Source organism: Sceloporus occidentalis, unplaced genomic scaffold (genome assembly GCF_023333645.1).
Source record: "Sceloporus occidentalis isolate IW3139 unplaced genomic scaffold, rSceOcc1.0.p SCAF_6, whole genome shotgun sequence".
Taxonomy (NCBI): Eukaryota; Metazoa; Chordata; class Lepidosauria; order Squamata; family Phrynosomatidae; genus Sceloporus; species Sceloporus occidentalis.
Window position 1 is genome coordinate 123,290,330 of NW_028316986.1, and position 25,127 is coordinate 123,315,456.

At 39.4% G+C, this 25,127-nt stretch overlaps 1 protein-coding gene across 3 annotated transcripts in view; it reads left to right on the forward strand.

Annotated features, from left to right (window-relative positions):
* The first annotated feature begins 236 nt into the window (after positions 1–236).
* The window catches only part of PHIP (PHIP subunit of CUL4-Ring ligase complex), a 92,418-nt gene continuing 67,527 nt past the window's right edge, over positions 237–25,127 (forward strand). For 2 of the 3 annotated variants that reach the window (XM_089530878.1, XM_089530879.1), the window contains exon 1: positions 24,571–24,814. Coding sequence is in view for 1 of the 3 variants with exons in the window: in XM_089530876.1 (XP_089387002.1) it covers positions 237–330; positions 478–536; positions 687–716; positions 892–951; positions 18,013–18,163; positions 18,243–18,341 (493 nt within the window). In the remaining 2 variants the exon portion in view is untranslated. Of the gene's footprint in view, positions 331–477; positions 537–686; positions 717–891; positions 952–18,012; positions 18,164–18,242; positions 18,342–24,570; positions 24,815–25,127 lie in introns of those variants that run through there. The other variant, XM_089530876.1, reaches the window with a different exon arrangement.

A 25,127-nucleotide genomic window follows, 5' to 3' on the forward strand; every position in this document is an offset into this window, starting at 1 on the left:
CCCCTTTCTCTCTCTCTCTCTGGGCGCTGGGGCTGGCGGTGTCTGCGGGAGCAAGAGCAGCAGAGGCAGAGGCAGAGGCAGCCTGGCTGGGCTGGAAGCAGGGGTCGGCGCGGGTTGTTCTTGCCTTCCCTTATTCCTCTTCCCTCCCTGGATTCCCTTGGATGGTGGAGCTGGGCGGCTGAGGGGAGGCTGACAACGGCGGAGGCCTGGGCGAGCGGGGCTCCTCGCTCATGGCCATGGCAGGGGATGGCGGAGGAGGAGGCGGCGGCGGCGGAGGAGGAGGAGGAGGAGAAGGCGAAGGAGGAAGGCACACGGCGGAGCTCAGAGCCGGTGAGGGAATGAGCGAGCAAGCCAGGGAGAGAGCGGGAGCCTGGGCGCCAGGGCCTCCCTCTGTTCCCTCCCTGCCCCCATCCCTTCCTCCTCCTCCTCCTCTTCCTCACGGCGTCTCTCTTCCTTCTCCCTCTCTTCTTTCCCCAGAGCTCTATTTCCTCATCGCCCGCTTTCTGGAGAGCGGACCCTGCCAGCAAGCGGCTCAGGTAAGAAGCAGGAGCAGAAGGAGCAGGAGCCGGGGCCTGCCTTCGGGGCGGAGGCAGGGAGAGAGGGAGGGAGAGAGGGAGGGAGAACTGGGGGAGGGGGCGCCCCTTCGCCTCCCTGCCCTCACCCCTTTCTCCCGCTTCCCTCCGCAGGTCCTGATCCGAGAAGTGGCCGAGAAGGAGGTGAGTGCTGGCGGTGCAGCTGCAGCGCCTCCGAGGCCATGGCCTCCTCCTCCTCCTCCGGCGGCGTGGTTTTGGCGGGCGGCGGGGGGCTCCTGGGGAGGCCCGGGTTTATTATTCCTATCCTCTGACCCCTCTTCCCCCCCTCCCTGCTTTCCTTCCTTCCTTCCTTCCCCAGCTGCTGCCCAGGCGCACGGACTGGACCGGCCAGGAGCACCCCAGGAGCTACGACAGCCTAGTAAGGACACCAGCACCGGGCCAAGTTTCAGGCAGGCAGCAACACCAGCAGCCCTTTAAAAATTGAATTTCCCGCAATTTTTTTAAAGAACTTAAAACACACACACACACCCCACACACACCACAGACACACTAAAGGTTATTAAACTCTCCCTCGCGGGATGTGTTTCCTGAGGGAGAGCTGGGAAGTCCATCCTTTTTGTTTGACGTCTTTAGGGTAAATAATAATACTAATATTGGTGCTAATGCCAGCCAGAGAGAGAGCGAGCGAGTGCCAGCCCCAGAGCGGCTGGGAGGAGGAGGCTGGAAATAAAGGTACGTCATGGATGTTGTGCAGAGAGAGCAGAGAGGGAAGGAGGAGGAGCAGCAGCAGTGAGCGAGCGAGGTTGCTGGAGCCAGCCTGGAAGGAGACGGGGGCGCTCTTTCCCACAACTCCACAGCTGCTCACTACATACACGCACAATGGATACACAGCACACAGCCACTGTGAGCACGCTCGCTCTCTTTGGCTACATCCACACTGGAGAAATAATCCAGTTTGAGACTGCTTTAAGTGCTCTGGCTCAAGGCTAGGGCATTATGGGAGTTGGAGCTTGTTGTGGGGCCCAGAGCAGAGCCCACAACAAGCTTCAACTCCCAGAATGCCATAGCCTTGAGCCATAGCTCTTAGAGCAGTCTCAAACTGGATTATTTCTCCACTGTGTTTTGACCATTGTGCTGTTTTATGACACAGTAGTTGTGCCTTAACAGATTGCTTTGGCTGAAGACATTTTTCCCTTCACCTCATAACATGGTTTGCCATGTTTTTGGTGGTTTTTGTATTTTACTGTTGAGATACTTTAGAACAGTGCTGCCCACACTTTGCTCCTCCAAGTCTTTTTGGACTTCAGCACCCAGGATTCCTGACTGTATTTCCAACTTGGCAGGGGCATACGGAAGTTCCAGGCCAAAATCATGGAGGCACAACGTTTGGGAACCACTGCTTTTGAACAACTCTCCTGAAAATGCAAACAAAAATCCATCAGTGAGAGCTTTATTGGCCAACCAAAATGCACAATATACTTGTTGAAAGCTTTGGAAGCTCCAGTGGCTTCTTCATCAGCCAAGATGTTACAAACCAAATGGGAGGGGGAAAAACACAATTGGAGATGTTAGTCAGATGCCAGCATGGTGTTTCAGTCCTTAGTAAAACTGAGGAGGATATCTTTTGCAGGCAGGCTCCTCCTCCTTTTGGCCATGGGGCAATAGGGAGGTTTTCCAAATCCAGGAAATTTAAAGTCCATTTGCATCTCAACAGGGGCCCCTCTTTTGCAATCCAATGTGTCTCCATTCCAGTGAGGTCACAGGCCTCTTTGTAGGCAGAGATGAAGAAGCTCATGGAGCTTTGAAAGCTTGGAGCAAGTATATTGTGCATTTTGGTTGGCCAATAAAGGTATCACTGATGGATTTTTCTTTGTATTTTTTAAATGGTCAACACAGCTACCCCTGAATGTTTTCTGTATTGTGAGATATCTCTTTAAAATAGGAGATTTGTGATGAGATCACCTGCATGGGCTTATTTTGTAAGTACTTCAGCACCCAAAACCTCTCAGGGTAACACTGTTTTGTAGAATGCAGAGTAAGAAATGGAAATAACATGATTTTAGATTAGAATAAAGCAGTGGTTCATTTCAGATGCCAGAAACTCCAGCCATCTTGGCCAGTGGTCAAGCTGACGTCCAAAACACCTAGAAGGCCAGAGTTTGGGAATTGTTGATATAAAGGAAGAGTTAAATTTGCTCCCCTCCTGTGGAAGAGAAAAAGATCCATCCATCCCCCAGAACTTTTTTTTCATTCAGGACCCACCATAATTTTGGAATAGGGTTTCAGGGACACAGATGATAGGAAGGATGGGGACAGTTTATTTTATTTTGAATCCCCTGTTTAGCCGCAGGAATATTTCACTTGTCAAAAGCCTCAGTTCAGGCTTTTTTGGAAACCGTCTTTTTGTGTTTGAGTCACTGATCTGGCCTTACCTCCTGAGTGGAAGAAAGTGGGCCTAGAGCAGTGACTCACACAGAGAGACAGGGAGCTGCCACAACCGTGCTGTTTCTGCATTACATCCAATCTATACATGCATCAAAACTGCTTGCTAAACAGGGGAGTGCATAGTAGAGGCATGTTGCCAGAAAACTAGAGCACCGAATCATGCAGAAATATGTTAGACAGACCCCTCTGAACAAATTATTTGCTAATGGAAGCCTTTTAATATAGTGATACACTAATCATTACTTGTGCTCAGTTTGGGTATTGTTGATCCTAAATGTCTTTAGTATGATGTTAGTTAAAACCTGTATTCTGGAAATGGCTAATGAAAGACAAAGGGCTTCACTTATTTCTCCTGCATTACTTTTAACATTTTGCTCTATTTGTATGTATCAAAGTGATGATTGTTGGTTGGAATGGTTCTGGACTACCAGTCCCTGGCACACTGAGGAAAAAACCCTTCTTGTCCCCCATATCAAATAGCTGATGAACCTATATGATTTAGATTTATAGTTAACCTAAATGATTTAAGTGTATATCTAGCAGTAGCTATGTAGGCCAATCAACAAAATATAACAAAATGTATGCTAAGTTGATACCATTATTAGGCTAGCGAAAAGTTGCAATATACATTATGCAAGCTTTCAAAACTCACAGGCTTCTTCATTGGGTGTAGATGTTAAAAAAATTAAGGGGAAAAGCATGACATTGGAGAATTAAAGAGCTGCATCTTTGAGATGAAAGAGGTGTTAATGATGTGAGGGAGGGTTTGTTTCAGGTAGGGGCCACACTCCTTGTTGGCCATGAAGCAGCTAGGGATAGAAACAGCCAAAGCAAAGAAATAATGTTTCCTTCTCCAGTAGTAGAAACAAAAAGACTTCCTTTGAGATCTAGGCCGTAATTTGAATTTGCCTATCCTTAGCACATTTTACAACAATTAACCTTGTTTTCAGCTGTGTCAGGATAGGGGCTTTTTGAGTTATTCACTGTATTCTGCTTTCAGTGACTTGTAGCCTTGGACAGGACAGATACTGCCTAGATTTCAAAGGAATTGTCTTTATTCCTACCAAGGAAATAATATTTTACTCCAATTTAAATATTTCTGTTGTATGTTTTTGCTACACTATATGAGTGATATCCCAGGCATGGCAGCTCTGGAGTGTTTATGTTGTCCATTGATGTTTCACATTTACGTGAGACAGAAAGTCATAAGGAAGGCAGGAGGGTCTCTGAGAGCTACAGTTCCTGTGCAGTTCTTTTAGCAATTTTTATATTTTGATGTAACTGAATTCCTGGCATTTTTACTTACCTTCTACCCCACACTGTGAAGCCAGAAGCTTCTTTGCGTTGCTGGTTACCAGTACAGTAATAGTTGTACCACTGATGTCCTGTGAACATAGTTTAACTTTCCAAATTCGTAAGGCACTTCCAACTTTTTACTGGAAGAGGACCTGAAGGGAGGTTTAAGAGCAATATAGATTCTTCGCTCAGAAACACATTTATTACTAAATTTCTTGCTTGTGTGAACATTATCAAGGTGGGGCTTGCTCCTCTTTGAGGATGTGTGTGTTAGTTTTGTGACAGAATAATTATTTTTTCTCTAGAAAGCAGAAGAAAACTGCGGTATCCCTTACTAAGCCTCAGAGATTCTGAATTTTTGGAAGCAAAGGTTTGCAATGTAGTTTCTCACTTTTCCAAAAGTGATGTATGTTCTTTCAGTATTCTTTAGTACCACTTGCACTTATTTAGGCAGTTTGTGGTCAGAGGTGTATTTGTGAGTGTGTTCATATAGAAATAGACTTTTTTTTGTATTTATGCATTGTGTAATACCCAACAAATAGAATGCATCCTGCAGCCATGTGCATAGTTTACTGAGGGTTGACTAAATCTCAGGTTTTTGATGCCTACTTAGAACTGCAAAAAACAGGCTTGTTAAAGACTTTTTAGTCTATACACAAGGCTGAAAGGCTACATTCAGTTTGATGAGTTATGAATTGTGCAGATCTGCTGTATCTTTCACTGCAAGGTTTACCTTCTATATATTTATCCCCATGTATCAGTGTTAAATGACTATCATTAAGATTCATCTTTTATTTTGGGTATGTGTTTTTTGTATCAAGCAGTTCTCCTATTTAAGAAAGTTGAATTAAATATCTCTATAGACTAATATAAGTTGTCTTAAGTAGTACTGCTGACTTAAATATCTTGTTTGTGTTCACAAAGTTGTATCCATTGAACCCAAGCATTGTGCTTCCATCATTGTCTTTGTTGTGGTCCAGCTAAGATGTCCATTGCTGCTTGGTGGACTTACAAGCAGATCAGTTTTAGGCAGCAGTATCCAGGTCTGTCAGGATGTATACTGGATCCTTGCCCCTCCTGACTTCTGAAGGCAGCTACAGGAGCATTGGCTGAGTGGATAAGGAGAGTGGTGAATGCCTCACAGCAGCAAGGGTTCTTTCCATCTTGCCTAAAAGAGACTGTAGGGAAGATGTTACTTTAAAAAGGCCTCCCTGGGTAATCATTTTTAGCCAGTCTTTAACTTTCTATTTTGGAATAAGGTTCTGGAGCCTTTGGTGGCCCCCCAACTGCAGGGGTTTTCAGATGAGGTAGATTATCTCCTTTCAGGTTGGCTTCAGGACTGATCATGTGAGGAATATAGCTTTGGTCACCTTGGTGGATGACCTACACAAGGAACTGGACAGGGGGAGTGTGTCCTTGTTGGTTCTGCTGGAACTCTCAGTGGCTTTGGATACCATCAACCATGGTGTATTTCTAGGTCACCTCTCTGTGATGAGACTTTGGGGCATTGTTATGCAGTGGTTCTGATCATTCTTGGAAGGCTGAACTCAGGTGGTACTTGTTAACTTCTGTTCGATGCCCTGGCTGTTGGCCTGTGGGGTCCCTCAGGGTTCTGTTCTGACTCCCATGTTGTTTAACATCTACATGGAACTGCTGGGGAAGGCCATTTGGGGTTGGGGGAGCAGTATTACCAATATGCTGATTACACCCAACTCTGTCTCCTTCCCATCCAGCTCCAACAAATGTATCTTTGTATTGAACCAGTGTGTGCTGTCAGTAATGGACTGGATGAACAAAGTTCTAACAAATGGAAATTTAATCCAGGCAATACAGGAATGCTCATGGTCAGCCAAAAAGCAGATCAAAGTCTAGGGATTCTGTCTGTGCTGGATGGGGTTACATCCCCACCCCATCCCCCAAATCTCAGGTTTGCAGCTTGGGTGTTTCCCTGGACTCAACTCTGAGCCTGCATGCCAGGTTTCAGCAGTCACCACATATGCACAGCTAAAACCAGTGTGCCAGTTACATGTTTTCCAGACCCAAATCAAAGAGGTGGTCATGACCTGTAAAACTGTATATGGCTTTGGTCCATAATATCTGAAGGGCCATATCTCCCCATACAAACCTGCCAGAGTTCTACAGGAGAACACCTTTTCACCATCCTGCCATAGGCTTGCTTGATGATAACATGAGAGAGAGAGAGACTTTTCAGTGTGGGCTCCCACCCTCTGGAATGTCCTGTGAGAGACTAGGCTGGCTCCTTCCCTACTTCCTTTTGCTGGCAGTCAGAGAGCTTTTTGTTTAAGCAAGCATTTAATGTGTAATCAGCAGAGCTTTTTATTGGGATGTTTTAGTTAACTTAATACTTTTGTATGTCTTTTAAATTATTTTTATATTGTTATATGTGGTGATTTTAATTGTTTTAAAATTATTATTGTAAAGCTTTTTTTAATTGACTCTTTCTCCCTCTTGGGTCCCACTCTGGAAAAAAAGGTGGCATACAAAGGAAATTAAATAAAAAATAAATAGATGTCACAATACTAGCAGACTTTAAAAGATGTTACATTCAGGGTTTCTGATATATTTGCAGAATACTTTTCAGTTCTGCATATTTATCACTGGTCATATTTCACAGGAACAGCTACTCTTGCAAACATATAGGATACCATGGCTGTCCTAATAGCTGTGGAGCTAATTAATTCTCAGTTACAGCCAGTGACCATTTTAAAATTGAGAAACAACAGTCTTTTTTGACTTCAGGCTTGAAACTATGTGATAGTGCTACAACAGTGAAAGGAGGATGAATGGCAAAATACTGTTCTTAGTAGATGATGCTTGCTTCTGATTCTAATTTGTGTCCAGCTAATGTTTTCATACAGTAGCATTTGTAGATATATTCCATGGATGGTGTCAAGATCATGATTGACTTAAATGCTGTTAATTTCAGTGGTTTTACCCTTAAGTATACCTAAGGCTGGAGTTATCTTGCTGTTTTAAGCATTTACAAGTTCCCCTGTGGAAGTGGTTAGACATTTTTATTCTGAATGCAGAATATCAGCATTCAGTTCAGGATGTTGTGTATATAGACCTTTTGTTGCCTTTTAAGGATCCTTGCACATCGACTTTGGTTGTGCCCTCTCCCAGTTCTTTTGTCTTGGTTCTGTTGCTTTATGTTTGCCATTCAGCACCAGGGTTACTTAGCACAGTGACACTTAAAAGTGTTGGTCCCTGAGCCTTCTGCTGCTGGCCCTTGGAGTGTTTCCAGGAAACAAATAGTTGTAGCCAATGGGCACAAATATGGTGTTGGTCCATTGGCAAGTTGGGGGGGTGGGAATGCTGGTCTCCCACATTAGATAGCTAAAGAAGCACTGGTATATACAGCACAGTTAATACATAATCCTACATATGGAGATTTCCTATAAGTCCGTATTGATAATAATAGCAGCCTTGAGGTAGGAGCTCTGAATCTATGAGAAACACGTTATTTCAGTAAGGCAGAAACATACACGCAAGAGATGACTGATGAGGACATGGAGTTTTGAAAGTAAGACCAAAATAGGGAGGGACAGCTCGGTGTTGTTGGAGCTCAAGTATTGGGTACCTGGCCTAATATAATTCTTAGTCATATTGTTTTGCTCTTACATTATTAATTAGGATAGTATGGATACAAGTTTGAAATTGGATTAGCCGTATAAATTGGGTGGACATCTTACTAGCCTGGATGCATTTTGATAGCTTGCTTGAGTTTACTACTTATGCCCAGGAAGGTGATTCTTACTTTCAGCTGATAGGCAAATACCTATGGGAAACCAAAGTTAATCAAGGAAGTAGGAATAAAGCCCAGTCTCCCATTTGAAGACCTACTAAATTGACCCATGTGTTGCACAGGCAATAGATATATTCATAGCATTGCTTCTTTAATCTGTAGACTTAAATTGTGTGGCCTATCTTTTCCTCCATTTAGCAAATGGCTGGGTCTTGGAATCTGTTCAGTTTCAATCCACAGTTTAGTCAGTAGAGTGCTCATTTCAGGTTCTGAGTTCAACTTGTTTGTAGTGAGGCTAGAGAAAATATGAATTCTTTCTTAAACCTTGGAGAGAACAAGACTAGTCAGAGTGGTTGGCATTATTCAAGTGGTATGTCTTGGTTCTGCTAATTACTTCATGATGTGCTTGTGCTTGCCTTTGTCCACTCCTTTATGTGTCCCTATACCTGTTTAAACCAGTTTTAATCTGTTCATTGAACTTATTAAATCATTCAGTAGTCTTTTAAAGAGCCAGTGTGGTGTAGTGGTTTGAATGTTGGACTACAACCAGAGTTTGAATCCTGACTTGGCCATGGAAGCCCACCGGGTGATCTTGGGCAGGACACACTATCTCGCCCTCAGATGAAGGCAATAGCAAACCTCCTCCAAAAGAGAGTGGGAACAATATAAATATTTTAATAAATGAATAGACCATACTGATTTCTACCACATGCCTATAATTTCCTTAAGGGTGTTTGCCTCTGTTGACATAGTACTTCCTGACTGCTGAATGAATAACATTGCTGAATTCATAATTGGTATGTGGTCAGTCCTATCCAGTTGGTTTATAGTTGTGAGGTATTTGCTACATCATTTCCTTGGGATCATCCTCTCACCAGCTGTCATTGGATCACTTCTGCCTTCTTTTGAAAATGTGGCATTGCAAATAGTTTGGCTTATCTACATTTGTTAACTTCCTGCATTTGTTAGCTTCATTCAGTGCATCTCTTCCTCTTCTCACTTTTAACATATAAGGTTGCTTGTTATTGTTCATTTTATCAATACATTTTACTGTTTGCTCATTAAGATTTTCATCATTACCTTTTGGTTTGGAGGCTATTTGTAGCCATTAGCTAGCCAATTGTCCTCCAAAAAAGGAGCAGTTTAGAGGTACTTAGAGATCAGTAATTCTTATAGGTGGAATACTTCATCTTCTGAAGATCTTTTACTTCCTGGTCTGGCGTTTATAATAGTTTTTCTTTATAAAACCACTTGAGTTGTTTACAGTTGTAATAGCAGTTTGCTTATAAAGCCATAACATGTTGTGTTTATGGTGTTGTGTACCTGTTAACAACAGATGCAGAGTTTAGTGCTGCCCATGTTTGTAGGATCAAAGTAGAAAATAAAACACTGATCAAATTCCAACTGGTTTGTCTTCCATCCAACACTAGTTGTGCTTCTTTACTTTTGCCACTTGATATTCTGTGTGATTGTTTGCTTTCCATAACATTACATAATGAAGACAAAGTGGTCATCTTTTCTTATGACTCAGCTGCAGCTCAGATGTGGCTGTATATTGTTGACTGTTATGATATATTTAAGAGTAAGGGACTGGTAAAACCACCTATGAGTATGCTTTGCCTAAGAAAGCATAATGAAATTCATGAGGTCACTGTCAACTTGAAGGAACACACACTCACAGGCTCTAGGATTTAGTTGTGGTATTTTGTAATTGCATTTTAGCATTTTGATAGAAGATACAATATATTTTCAAAGCAAAAGTTATATAAGATGGTTAGAATCCCTAATTTTAATTTCTGCACAGAACTGTTCTATAAAGGTAGTCCAGATGGATGCTTAAAATCTGTGTGGTATCAAACTCTGATGCACTTGTTTGTAGTAAAAGTGTGTTATGCTGGAGCTATAGGTGCTTTTAGGCACTCAAAAGTGACGAAGCTCTGCTTGTGCAGTGGTGGTCCTGCAAATAATTACTGATTTGGGAGACTACTAGTTTTTATATCTGCAATACATCACTTAGCATGTTGGGTTTTGTATCACTAATCAAGACTTCCAAGGATTTGTACAGTTTTCTTCTTTAGCATATAAGAAAGATTTGTTCAGCTGTCTGAAAAATTAGGTATAGAGAGATGTACTGATTTAGTGAGGAACCTAAAGCTTTCACAAAAAGAATTATCAAAACCATGTGTTACATAACATGAGAAAAAATCTTCAGTATAATCTTTCCATTCAGTTTAGTGGAGGGTATGGCTGGAAATATCAAATATCCTGTGGAGAATTTACAAAAACTCTGGTAGTGAGATTCAGTCTTGATTCTTTGTAAAGAAAAACTGATGCATTTGGTATTTATGTGAAGGAAATCTGTCACATTACTGATTGCTTTAAAAAAATTACAAAATTACAAAAATTACAATGATTTTTAAAATACTAAACAGATTAACATTACAGTGGGTCCTTCACATTTACTGGGATTAGGGGCTCAGGACCATAGCAAAAGTGGGAAAACTGAATTAAAAAACTACTTTTTTTTTTTTACTAAGACAACGCCTATTTAGGAATCTCTAGGTCCTCTGGTGAAACTCTATGGTCAACATCCACCAGACGTTGACTATAAAATTGCATTGGAGGACCTACAGATGCCTACAGAAATGTTTTCTCTAAGAATCTCTCGGTCATTCATTGCAGCCCTGTGGTCAACTTCTGGCAGGGTTGTGCTGGAGGACCTAGAGATTCCTAGAGAGAACATATTACTCAAATCTGTGAATAAGCAAATTTGCAAAAGTCAAAGCTGCAAATGTGGAGGGATGACTGTGCAATCTATTTGAATGGTACAGTAGTACATATTTTTACATTCTATGTAGCTAGGGGAGCTGTTACATTTTAGTATGTAGCAATGTTATCCTTGGTATAAATAACTCACAGTTGTTACTTTTTAATGCTGTGAATAGTCAGTGAAATAAGAGTGAGAAGACTTTACTTCTATTTTTCTTTTAAGGCAAGAAAACAATGCAACACTTAGTTTCTCTTGCTGTCATATCATAGAAGAGTGACAGATGCTCCCTAAACGTTCTTGAAAACGTATATGTTTCCAAATGCTTAGGGAGAGTGAATAAAATATAGTTTTTAATCAGCTACAAGTGACGTATGATATATGTTGGTGTGCTTCTGGGCCCCATGTAAAGTGTTGTTTTTTACTTTTGAAGCTGTGTATCAATTGGAAACTGCAAAGGCTTCTCCCTGTATTGCCCTCCTTGTTTGTTAAACCAGGTTCAATTACATGTTCAATTACACTTCTTCTTTTTTAAAAAATGATCTCTTCCTATCTATTTTGTCTTTGAAGTTGTGAGGCATAAATATTTCCTCTGCAACTGAGGAATGTTTTCTCTTGCAATATGGATGTCAGGTCCAACAAAATCCAAGCTTCATTAGGAAAATTCAGAATACCTTTATTGATCAGCTGGGGATGTTTACCAGAGACATTTGTTGTCAGAACTAACCAGCAAGTGTTAGCAATGCATAATTAACATTAAAAATCATGGCAGGTGAGCTGAACAGTTCAGCTCCTGACATTGGAAGGACTGCAGAATGCAACATTTCTATAATTACAAGTGGGACCACCAACATTGCATCATACCATAGAGTGCATGATATTGTATAATACTATACAGTGTATATACTGTATTATACAGTATAATGCAATGTATAATACTTCTGTTTAGGGTTTCAGAAGCTCAATTTTTGCAACATAAGGATTTCCCCATGGAGAATTGAAATATATTACATTTCACCAGAAGGGAGAAAACCAGGGATCACCACTTGGGTTTAAAGTCTTTCATAACTGTTGTAATGTGCATGATGCTTCATTAAGGCCTGGCAAACAGGGTACTGGAAGAACAAACAGAGTTCTAATCTCATGTTGTTATGTATATGTCATGCTGTGTGTGCATGCACATGGTCATGTATTATGATTATGATTCCCAGTTCCAGCCCCAAATTTGCATATATACAAAAAGACGGTAAAAATACTTTACTTACTACAGGTTTATAATTTATTAATATTTTGAGGCTAGCTTTCTTTCTTATTGCCTTTTAGTAGCAGCTTCCTAATGATTGTTTTCTGATTTCTTCAGCGTACTTATCAGTGTATGCTGCTTTTATTGCTTTCCATAGTTGTTTTAACAAATAATGCTAAATAATAGTATACTTCATTATTGGCATGGTTTATGAAGCTGGCTTGTTTCAACTAAGCATAGTATAGCATGGTTAATACTATGTTTGCTGGGATGACAGAGCTGTGCTCAATTTTCAGTTCTTGTGCCTCCTGAAAAACTGCTTCCAAACTTTGCAAGACCTAGGAAACAGCAACTGTGGAAATCCCAGTACTGCATACACAGAACTGTTAAAGAACATGGACTGGGATATATTTAGATATGACCATTATATTTGCATACTGCAGTGACATATCTTCTGAAAGTGTTTGACCTTTGTAGGCACATGATTCCAGCTGTTCCAAATGATTTTTCATTCCTTGTTTACATAGAAGAAACAACCACTCTAAATGTTTTGCTATATTTCTAGTTAATTTCAGAATTGAAAAAGACAATTTTTTTTAAATTTAACCCCCACCTGTTTTTTTAAATAGTGTTTTAATGAAAACAGTTAAGTCTTACTTATTACATTAATACTGTAAAGCATTATTTTATTATTAGAAAGCTTGATCAACCATGTTTTAATTCTTCCTAAAATTAACAATCCAAAATTGTTAGGATTTGATATGATTTATATCTTTCAATAAAGCCTTTGGAATTATATTTATAAATTGGTAGCTTATATGTAGGAGTATAGGACTACACCAATAAGGAACTAAGGCCTGTTACAGACAGCCAAAATAAAGCTGCTTCGAGTCACAGTGGAGGTATGGTGTTTCAATGATGCATGCGTCCTAAGAGTCCAGAAGTTGCGCCAAAGCCATGCTCCAGCCCTTCAGGACTGGAGTGTGGCTTTGGTGTGGCTTCTGGACTCTTAGGACGCATGCATCATTGAAACACCATACCTCCACTGTGACTCGAAGCAGCTTTATTTTGGCTGTCTGTAACAGGCCTAAATCAGATAATTCAATAGCAGAATGCACTTCTGCTGTTATGGCCAGTAGCTTAAATAATAATTGTTTTAAAAGTGCTTTTTAAAGCAAGTTGTTTTGGTTGAATTTATGCTAACAATTTGTTTCTGAATGGCTTTTCTTGCACTAAGCAATAAAGTGATTAAAAAGGAAGCATTTGACAGTGGTTACTCATCTAGTAATGAACAACTGCAAATAAACTGTTATTTAAAAATGTTTAAATTCAAACATTGTTGTTTCAGTAAAAGGGTTGGGAAACAGTAATAATAGCCCTGCTTTAAAAATCATTTTATAAAAAATAGGGCTGGGCAGAAGGAGTAAAGGAGTAAGAGGTTTTTACAGAAGTAGGAGTGGGAAAAAGGAGTAACAAAACATATTTGTTACTCCTTATTCCTGTTATTATATCATACATGCAAACACCAAAAGACAATTTTATTATATTGCTCTGGGGAAGGGACTGGGAGGCAAAGACACACATGTACGCGCGCCAGCCTTGCAAAGCAACTGGGCCTTTTCCCCAGGACTGGGGAGTAGGAGTAAGGAGTAAAGGAGTCAGGGTTTTACAGGAGTAGGAGTAATGTTAAGGGGAAAAAAACTTCCTCCAGAGTAGGACAAGTATCACCACTATTCCCCAGCCCTGGTAAAAAAAAAACAGGAGTAGTGTTTTTTTAAAAAAGTAATTTGGTGTAAACCAATATGGCTTAAACTATCCAACTCTGGTTGAAAGTAATGTGCAATCTATTGAAGGCAGTGGAACTTGTGGAGTATTGTAACCAGATTTTGGTTGACAGACCTTGTCATCCTGTGGATGGAACATATTCAGTTATGGTTGGAGTAGCTTTCCTTTTTTAAAAGCTGATCTCTTCACATTAAACCTCTGCTGAGGTCTTTTTTTGTAACCTATTAACATCATGGAATTGTTAATAATAATAGCAGCAACAATAATAAATACTTGCTATTAATCAGTATTACAGTGGGATCTTGGTATCTGCGGGGAATCTTTGGCTTGTCTGTGCTTGGTGTGTTTTTGTTTTTCCAGTTCTGGCCTAACGTCTGGGCTAAGGAGTGAGCTTGTGTTTTGTGGGGAGGGAGACAATATTGATTGCCTACTTGCAGTGTGAAGGCTTGTGGGAGTGTTTTGTTTTTTTGGCTGTGTCCCTGAATACATGGTTGTGGGGAGATCAAAAAACAGATATCCGAGGACTTATATTTTTTGAGGGACGTGAAGGGAAAAGACTGGACATCTGAGCTGCTAAGTCATAGAATCTTAGAATCATTCAGTTAGAAGGGTCCCTATGGGCCATCAGATCCAGCCCCCTCTTTAGTGTAGGATCTCCAGCTGCTAGAGCATCCCCAGCCAGTAGCTGTCCAGCCTCTTTTTAAGACATCCAGAGAAGGAGATCCCACCACCTCTTTAGGCAAATGATTCCACTAACAACGCCTCTTGCTGTCAAGAAGTTCCTTCTAACGTTCAGTCAAAATCTACCCTCTTATAACTTAAAACCATTAGATCTGTTCATACCCTCTGAGGCAGCAGAGAACAAGGCTATGCCTTCCTCTTTGTGGCAACCCTCAAGGTATTTAAAGAGTGTGATCATACCACCCATCAGTCTTCACTTCACTTGTATATACCCTTAAAATGGGATAGTCTTAGAAGATTTGTGTGTGTGTGTGTGTATGAGAACTCATTTTACTAAACCATTGTATACAATTGGACCTGAGCATCTATGGATTTTAAGATCCACGGAGGGACCTGGAACCAAACTCCAGCAGATAGATACCAAGGGCCCATCATATTGTAATGTCAATAAATGGAAGTTGGAATTGCTGGGTTTAGATGATATGGATAAGCTATTTATGAGGTGAAAATTTATTGATGATATTTGTAAAATTGAGAATTCTTGATTGCTTTTAGTTTGTAGAAACTGAATAATATGGAGAATTCATCTATTTCAATAAGAGGGGGGAAAGTACAACTTTTTTGATGGTGTTTTTAGTATTGGCAGGAGTAAGAAGTAATGCAAAGTGCAAGATACTTTGTAATAAAGGAAGTAAAACTATAGAGCATATATAATGATCATTAAGAAAGCTGGAAATCAATGTTTCACTTTTTCTTTTTTCTATATATTTATAAAGTTTGTAAAACTTTGTAGTTGCAGCTTTGGTTTTTTCTGTTTCTGTATGTTTTGTAGTTGTAGTTTTATTATGTTCTATATTTATTGTACAGTTGTCCCTTCCCATACACGGGAGATCCGTTCTGGACTCTCCCGTGTAAGGGAAAAAACGTGGATGCTCAAGCCCCATTCAAATGAGCCAAGCCTTCGGAGGCAGAAGGAAGGAGGAGGGACTCCAGTCCCATTCTCCCTAATGGTGGCATGGCCACGTGACTGCACAATGAGACTTGAGCATCCATGGATTTAGGCATCCACGGGGTGTATGTGTGTGTTCGGAACAGATCCCCTGCAGATACTGAGGTCCCACTAGATTACCAATTAACGCCACCCTTTCATACTAATTTTAATACCTGAACAGCGCTTCTGTTTTCTTTAGAACCTGAATCCTATGTGACTCGCTTTTCATTCTCACCACATCATTACAACAGCACCTCCTACTCTCACTCTTTCAATTAGTCATCATTCATCACTAAATTAACTCCATTTGGTATTCAACACATCACTGAGTTTTTCTAGGTGCCCCAACCATACTTACCATCCATTTTTATTCTACAGTACAATATAGAAAACCAAACTATTTTTTACAAGTTTTGTAACATCAAACCCCATGGGTGGTCTCCACAGGTGGCCACTATGGCTGTGGGAACCACGCTGTGAACTGCTGGTGTAGACAGTAATGAGCTAGATGGACTAATATTCTACCTTGATTTAAAATAGCCTTAAACATGCCCCATTAGTTTGTTGAATATTGGTAAATACCCATGCAAGGCCAATTTGGGTATAAGGTCACCCTGTGCTTGCCATCTTCACTATGAGGCAAACTGCGTTACAGCCAAGAAATAACTTAGTATCCTATGAAATTTGTCTATATTGAGGTTTTTGTGGTTATTTTCTTTTAAATTAAAGGAGAATTAATCTACTAAATTGTTTAATTTATTCCTGCGTATCTTTGTAACTTTGTATTATGGAAATATAAGTCTTCTTGACTTTATTTGCGAATTCCTCTGTGTACTTGGCTTATGAGGGCTTGTCTCTGTTTCTCTATATGTGGCCTAATACTTACAACTTCCCACTAATGTGCTTATTTTATATCTTGTATTGGAATATCCAAGAGGAACTACTCTAGGACCAAAAACTTTCAGGTTAGAGTAAGTTCAGTTACTTATAAATTTGCTCATGCATCTGAGGCATGCAGATATTAAGTATGGTTAGTAATTCTGCTTCATGTAAGCAGTAAACATTGCTCTGTTTTAGTCTTCAACCAACAAAGAAAAGGGTCATAGCTGAAAAACCGAGAGGAAATAAAGGATGTATGGAAGCTAAGTTGTAAGTAAATAGAGTATGTGTAACTGGAATGCTTTTTTCTGCACTGGGCGGATGTGGGCATCTTCATTTATTTAATTTTTTCCCTTGTTCTTCAACTGAAAAGGCAATCAGAGTGACTTGTACAACATCAGTTAAAAATCTTGCCCAGAAGCTTAACCTAATAGAAAGAAAAGGAATGAGGAGGGAAAAGAGAAACAAGAAAATTCAGACACCATATTTTAATTACACTTTGCTGTAGTGGTTTGAGTGTTGGACTATGACTCTGGAGACCAGGGTTCAATTTCCCACTTGGCCATGAAACCCACTTGGTGATCTTGGGCAAGTCACATGCTCAGGGGAAGGCAATGGCAAACCACCTTTGAATAAATCTTGCCAAGAAAACCTCATTATAGGTTTGCCTTAGGATCGCCATAAGTCAGTAATGACTTGCAGGCACACAACACATACAATAAAGAAAAGCTATGATTGAAAATAGAGTTGCATGTGATCCGAAGGGGGTCTCTCAGCACAGCCAGTGAAGTCACTCTTTGCTGACTTGAATACCTTTTGTGCTTTGGTTTGACTGTATGGAAAGATGAGTTAGTTATCGCTGATTAAATCATAAGCTGTTTCCAGCTTCCAGAAAAAAAGAAAGGGGAAAAAAAGGGAGAAATAGCATGCAACTAATACAGAGAAGGGCCCTGAAACCCCCCAACCCCCCCAATCCTGACTGCAATGGAAAGAAAAATAACAACATTTGAAATATTAATCTACCATTAAAGATTCAGCTGAATAATTATACTAGAATTATTAATAACCATAGATTATTACATTGTTAGATTTCTTATTGCCCATAAAGTTCATCAACAGTTTTCAGTCTTTCAAAAAGTATTGTTATCTTGACATCTCTAACATTGATTTGAGACAGTCAGGGCTATTTTCTTCAGTTTATTTGGGGCTAGATACCATCCATCCATAATCTTACACAATGGAGCCTCCTTATCCATAGGCTTGCTTGCCATCTGCAGATTTAAGCATCCCCAGACAACAAGACCCCGTTGTCCCCAGGGGCGGCAGTGTGTGTACATTGCACTGCCAGTAGGTAGAATGGGATTTGAGATCCCACTTTTTTAAACAGAATTTGAAATCTGTGTTAAATTCATGTATGATTTGCAAATCATGTTGTGGTTTTTTGGAGTGAAGAGTGGAATTGTCATTATGAACTGTTTTCTCTGCAACCTTCTACAGTAGAAATTATAGTAAAGTATTCTTATATGTAAACAACTGCTAACTTTTCAAAAAAAGTTGTTTCTCCAATTGGTTTTTCTTCACATTAATGAGAAAATACTGAATATGTACTTTTTCTTTTCTTAATAGGTAAAATATTATAGGCATTTGGCACCTGATCACCTACTTCAGATATGCCATCGATTAGGACCACTTCTAGAGCAAGAAATTCCTCAGAGTGTTCCAGGAGTCCAAACATTGTTAGGAGCTGGAAGACAGTCTTTGCTTCGCACAAGCAAAAGTATGCCTATTATGCAAATTGACTTGTGTAGTTATATTGCCATATATTTCTATATTTACTTTTTTTCTTTAAATAACAGGCTGCAAGCATGTGGTGTGGAAGGGATCTGCTCTTGCTGCATTGCACTGTGGAAGACCTCCAGAGTTGCCAGTAAACTATGGCAGTTCTCCAAGCATAGGTAAGAGCATTATTACACAAATCTGGGGTATTGTAGCATTTTTTACTGTGGGGAAAAGGTTTGACATATACTTGTTCCTGCATGGTCTGTTACTTCTTCCGCTTTCTGTGGGACTGGTACTGCTTGTATGTTAGTTCCAGTGTCCGAGACCTTGTCTTGGGCTGAAGAGGTCTGGATACTTCTATGTGTATTTGTAATCTGTCTTTTCTCTTTTTAAATGAGTTTTTCATTGGTTTAGTTAAGTAGCAAGTCTTTCTCCTCCACAAATTCCTTCCTGTCTGCAGCCAAATACTAGTGTGTAAAAAGGTGTCTCATATTTTGGAGATGTCATGATGTTTGTATCTTTGCAAGCTGGTATGGAAAATAGCTGAAGGAAAGCCATAATCTATAAAATAATATAAAATAAAAGCAGTGAAGAATTTGAGTAAGATCTCATGGTGGGTTCTTGAAAGAAGAAAAAGAACATAGAAAAGAACTGGCCAAATATTAGTAGCCTACTGTAACGGCACCACTCTTTCACCTTATGGCAGTCCTATGGGGTTTTCAAATCCCACCCGCTGGCAACCAATTTATGTAACGAACCCCCTTTCTTATGTGGCAGGTTCACAGTATTATGTAATATAGTAGCGTGGATAAAATATATATGGCCGACAAGCCTTTAGATAAAACAAAATATGAACTTTATTGAACAGCTATTACTTGAACTGAACGACATTAAACAGCTGTTAGTTCAGGCACATGTTACTTTGTTACATTGGTACTCTTTATTTTGTTACTGTTATTCCTCTTTCCCCGGATATTCTTTAACCACCTCAGGACCTTCCTGTCCCTCTTTAGGCAATTCTTTTTACTAACTCAGCCACCAAGGCTATAATATCTCTCTGGAAATTATGTAACCAAAACCCCTCTTTCTGAGTCTGGCTACAATGAGTCTCTCGTTTCTAGACTCCCAAACTAATACTGTCCCTATCTGGACCTATCAGACCCTTTCTTGGCCTATTATCAACACCCCGCTCTAACAAAATGCTGTTCCCTCAGGAACTATGGGAACACAGTCCTCTCCCGGACTCTCCTGTTCCCCAACTGTCTCTCTGTCAACATTCCAACTTCATGTCTCAACATTCTAAACCCTAACTGACTAAAACCAACTGCCAAGTGGAATCTTCAAACTCCTCAGCCAGCTCCTGATTGGCTTAGGGTCTCTGGCTTCTGATTGGCTGGTTTTTGAATCAGTTCGTCACACACCTCCCCCCTTTAATAGGTTCATTGACACACATAACCAAACGGTCATATGGGCCAATGAACTCCCAGTTATACTTACCCATTATACAACCTTATATCTATAACATTATATAAACATCACTTAACCATCATCACTATATTTTATATACTTGTTTTATCAATAACCATTGCCAACTTAAATATCTTCGGGATTTTTCTGTATGTTCCCCTTTTAAACATATCTAATATCAATTCTACCTGTTACAGCAACTTACCATACTTTTCTTATAAGTTTAGCATATTATAACTACCCCATATCACTTGTTGGGTTTCAACACTTTAATAACACTTAAATAACCTTTTCTTCCAACTTCAGATCCTTTGCATGATCCATTTAAAAAAAAAAATTCCCAACCATATATTCAGTCTTCTAACCTCTCTTTTAATAGATTGAAGATTGATGGAACATTAGCTCCAACCACTTTCCCCCATTCCCATTATAGCTTTGAAAATATTTCATCTTCCCTTATATTAATGGCAAACAACAATACATTGGTTTTCCAGTCTATCAACTCATTTATATCATTGTCCTTTTCAAGAGTTTTTTTCTGGATCAGTTCTTATAACTGACAACGTGTCTCTTTTTACCAGCTGTGGACTTAACACTTCATCTGGTAAAAAGTCTTTGTTTCTTCCTGTTTCACTTGGACCCAGTTCCTTGAGTGCGTTCAGCAATCTTTACATCTTCTTCTGTAGACTGTAAAGCGTCCCTTATCGAAGTCATCATATTTTCTATATAGGTCATCACAATCTCTGGTTTTTCTTTTTCCGTTGAATCTCCTTTTCCAGTTGGTTGATGGCTTTTTGGGTCCCACCAACGCTTGTCTGTCATCTGGTCACCACCAGTATGTTTGACAGTGAAGTTTATAGATGTTTGCATGTTCTGCATACACACATCTATTTTTTTAAGCTTTACTTTTTAAAGATTCTTCAAGTCTCTGTGAACTAAACCATTTTCTTATACTGGGTTATATCACCCATTTGCCAAACTAAACATTTTTTTATACTGTCCCATTTAATATATAGCTTCCAGATATATGTCAGCTCTGAAAGTATAGAAAGTTTGTCTAGCTGGGATCTATGAAGTATGTCCTCCATTTCTATAAGAGGTGGATTACACATGAATTTTACCATTATTATTAAAAACTTGCTGACAGTATGATGTTGTGTCCTTTTGACTCTGTAAGGATTTTTTCCTTTAACTTGGAGGCTTTCTCTTTATCTGATTTTACCAAAGGTTTTAAACTTTTAGGACTCTTTCTTTTTTGGCTAAATTCTTTTCTCTTTTTAGCTCCTATGATCACAGCCAATTTTTCATCAGGCTCATTAAACCTATTAATCTTATTATCCATGACTGCTACTTTTTCCTCTTTATTTATTATTTCTACTTGTTCTTGTAAGGCTTTTTCTTCTTGTGTAACCTCTATTTTTCCTTTTTGTCTGTGACTCTTAGTTTTTATATCAAAAAGCTCAAATTGGAGAGTATTGTATTTTGCTTTTATGTGGTAAAACAAGGTTTTCCATCCTTTTGTTTGTGTATTGGCTTTATGGCAATTTCCCACAAGAGTTTGAACTTCTCTGTCTTTAGAGTTTAGCCTATTTTCCAATTTGGCAATCTCTGTGTATAGATCTTCAGTTTTTAACTTTATGTTATCAAGCTCATTCTGATCTTTATTGACTTTTTGATGCAGAATCTGATTTTCTTGTTTTTAAATCATAAAGTTGTTCTTGTAACTTTTTATTTTCTTGTACTAAAGCCTCTTTTTCTCTCTCTTTTTGACTAAAATCTTTCATTTGTTTCATCTAACAAACCCTGAAGTCTGTGAATATCTTTTTCATATTTATGAATGGTTTCATTAGCACTTTTTGAGGAATGTTTCATATCAGAAATGATATATTCTAACTCTGAAACAATCTTTTCTTTCTTGTCCAAACTTGTTTTTAGAGTAACAGTCTCCTCTGTTTTTCCTTCTATAAGACCTGGTTTTCGGATTCCAGTTTAGCTATTTGTTCTTTAAGTGTATTAATAACTTTATCCTGGTTTTTAAATTTTTTAAATTTTTCTTTAAAACCATCCAGTTTTTCTGCTAACTTTTTCTCATATTTTTCTTCTAATACATCTTTGTTATGCTTTAGTTCTATCAACTGTTTTTGAAGCTCCATCTCTCTTTGCTGTGCCTCATATTCTTTTCTTCTTATTTCCCTCTCATGTTGCCATTCTTTTTCTTTCATTTCTCTCAAATATTTCAGTTCTCTTAACTCTCCTTCATATTCTTTTTCTTTTCATTCTTTTCTGTGTTTTAATTCCTTTAACTCAAGCCTAATCAAATCACACTCCTTGTCTGATATCCCCATATCATCACAAGCTTTTTCAAAACTGGCAATATATAATTCAGGTCTAACTCCTATGTCATATTTAGGAAATGTTTTATATCATATAGATGGAACCCATTAATGTTATTCTTGACAATATGAATAACTCTAGATTTTAAATTGAACATTAAATCCCATGTCTTTATATTTATGTCATGCATTTTTCCGTTATGGGCACGCTCATTCTTCAGTTCCTTCATTTCAATGTCATGTATTTCTCTATTATGAGTATATTCATTTTCAAGTTCTTTTTCTCTACACAGTCTCTCACTTTCTATCTTAGCCATTTCTATTCTTTCTTTTATTTTCCAAATCTCCACACTCTCCTGAGGCTCAGAAATTCTTGGGTCAGCACTAGCTACCATTTCTTCTCTGACTTCCTCCTCCTCCACCACTTCTCTCATTGTTGGAGGTTTGACTTTGTTAGGAGGCATGTTTTATGTATTTCCTCACAAATACCTCCAACTTTTACCTCAGGAAATACTCAAATGTGACTGTGTTTCCACTTATTACCACAAATCCACTTGAACCTTATAGTTAGATCAGTGATTCCTTACTTTACCACTGACTTTTACCTCAGGAATCACTATGTGTGCTTTTTATCTCTGTCAACTAGTCTCTTACAATTACCCAGTACGTTTACCTCAGAGACTAGCCTTATCTAGGGTTGTCAGTTTTCAAGTGATCTCCTACAAACTACACTTTTTGTTTTACCTCAGAGATCATTCCTCTGAATCCAATGCCTAGATTTTAAACTGTAGGTTTTCCTTTCTTTCAGTTTAAACCTACTATCGGATATCTGGTATTTCCACTCAGACCCCTTAACTTCAGCACACTTCTTCTGGCCACCTGATTTGTCAAATCCAGGCACTCTAAAACTGCAACTTTCTCCCCCTCAGTCCCCTACAATTTACCTCAGCAAATTACCTCAGGGACTCGTATTACTTTTCTTATCTAGCCTAGTCAGTCTATAGGTAATCGCTTACACAGTACACCCTTGACTATTACCTCAGAGATTCCCCTCACTGACTTATGTCTCCTTATTTGAACTGTTGAACCTTTTACTTTTCAGGTTCAAATCAAATCTCGGATTTCTGGTAACTTGAACTCAGAACCCAGTAACACCAATTGTCTCCAGCACACTTCTCCTCAAATTTCCAGCCACTGGACTTTACGTATCCCGACGCTGCACAACAATTTATGTCAGGGCACCACTCCTTCACCTTTTGGCAGTCCTATGGGGTTTTCTAATCCCACCCGCTGGCAACCAATTTATGTAACAAACCCCCTTTCTTATGTGGCAGGTTCACAGTATTATGTAATATAGTAGCGTGGATAAAATATATATGGCTGACAAGCCTTTAGATAAAACAAAATATGAACTTTATTGAACAAAGGGTTTGAACAGCTATTGAACTGAACGACATTAAACAGCTGTTGGTTCAGGCACGTGTAACTTCGTTACATTGGTACTCTTTACTTCGTTACTGTACTCCTCTTTCCCCAGATATTTTTTAACCACCTCAGGACTTTCCTGTCCCTTTTTAGGCAATTCTTTTTACTAACTCAGCCACCAAGGCTAAAGAAATTATGTAACCGAAACCCCTCTTTCTGAGTCTGGCTACACTGAGTCTCTCTTCTCTAGACTCTCCAAACTAATACTGTCCCTCTCTGGACCTATCAGATCCTTTCTTAGTCTATTATCAACACCCCACTCTTAACAAAATGCTGTTCCCTCAGGAACTTCTGGAACACAGTCCTCTCCTGGACTCTACTGTTCCCCAACTGAACACCAGCTTCCTCCCTCAGGATTCCAAACCCTAACTGACAAAACCAACTGCCAAGTGGAATCTTCAAACTCCTCAGCCAGCTCCTGATTGGCTTAGGGTCTCTGGCTTCTGATTGGCTGGTTTTTGAATCAGTTCGTCACACCTACTTCTCCACCTTAACTGTACTCTTGTTTGTGCAGATGTTTGGCTTCCACTTATCTTTTCTCCCCTCATCTTTCTCTCTCTCTACCATGTTTACTAATATTAAAAGTTGGAAGAAGGTGCCAGAACCTGATAATCTCTCCAAGCACATTGGATTTGATAACTATTAAGTAGTATTTGGAGACTTGCTAAATAGTAATAAAATGGCTTGTTGCTTTGTGGCTGCTGAAGGGCAACATCAGAGATATGTGTGGTTTAGTGCTGTTACCTCATACACGTGAGGTAACAGCACTAAGCCACGCATACCACTGATCCTAATCATATATAGTAGTTTTGCAGCAGATGAAATCACAGTAGGGCTTTTAGGAGATTGTTCACAAGGGCTGTGTAATTGGAGTCTCTCTGTTACCTTTCCCATCCCTAAAAGGTTTTAGGAAAGGGAGTCATAGATGATGTTAGCTTACATGGTGGATAAAATAAATATTTCACTTATTGTAAGTAACATTTCTTTGCTCTTCCAAGTTTCCCTTTAAAATAATCAGTGGAATTAAGTCTCTTAAAAGAACAGCTTCCAAATTCTGTGCCACTGGTGTCCTAGCAAGGTAGGCTAGCATTTTAATTTAGAAATTAGGTGAATGTACTACCTGCTAAGAGGACAACATGGAAGATGATCTACCTCTGTAAACTTATAATATGGATTAGAAGTCCTTGTTATGGACTACCTATAAAGCCCTAAATAATTTAGTATTTTAAGTATTGCCTGTTTCAATAAGACCTGCCCTGTTATTAGGTCTCTCTCTGCATCTGAAGGTCCTCCAGGGTGACTCTATGGCCAATGTCTGATAGAAAGATAACATTGGCCATTATCAACAGTTACTGCTATCTGTGGTAAGTCTGGAAATATATCCCCCCATGGAAATGGGGATTGGACTGTATTGCCACACTGTGCTTAGGATGTCTCATATTCCTCCTGCAGTTTTTCAGGCATAACTATGATGATGGGGATTCATCATTGTAGTTATGTGTGATAGTGCCACCTCCCAAAAACCTTACTCCTTCATGATCTCTTTGAATTACACAAATGGATTTTGTACTTGTCAATATCCCTGTTCAAACCAATCTAATGCAGAATAGGTTTTTGGTGCTCTTCCTGCCCCTATTCTCTTACATGCTTGATCTGGTGCATTCTGTTATGTGCCTT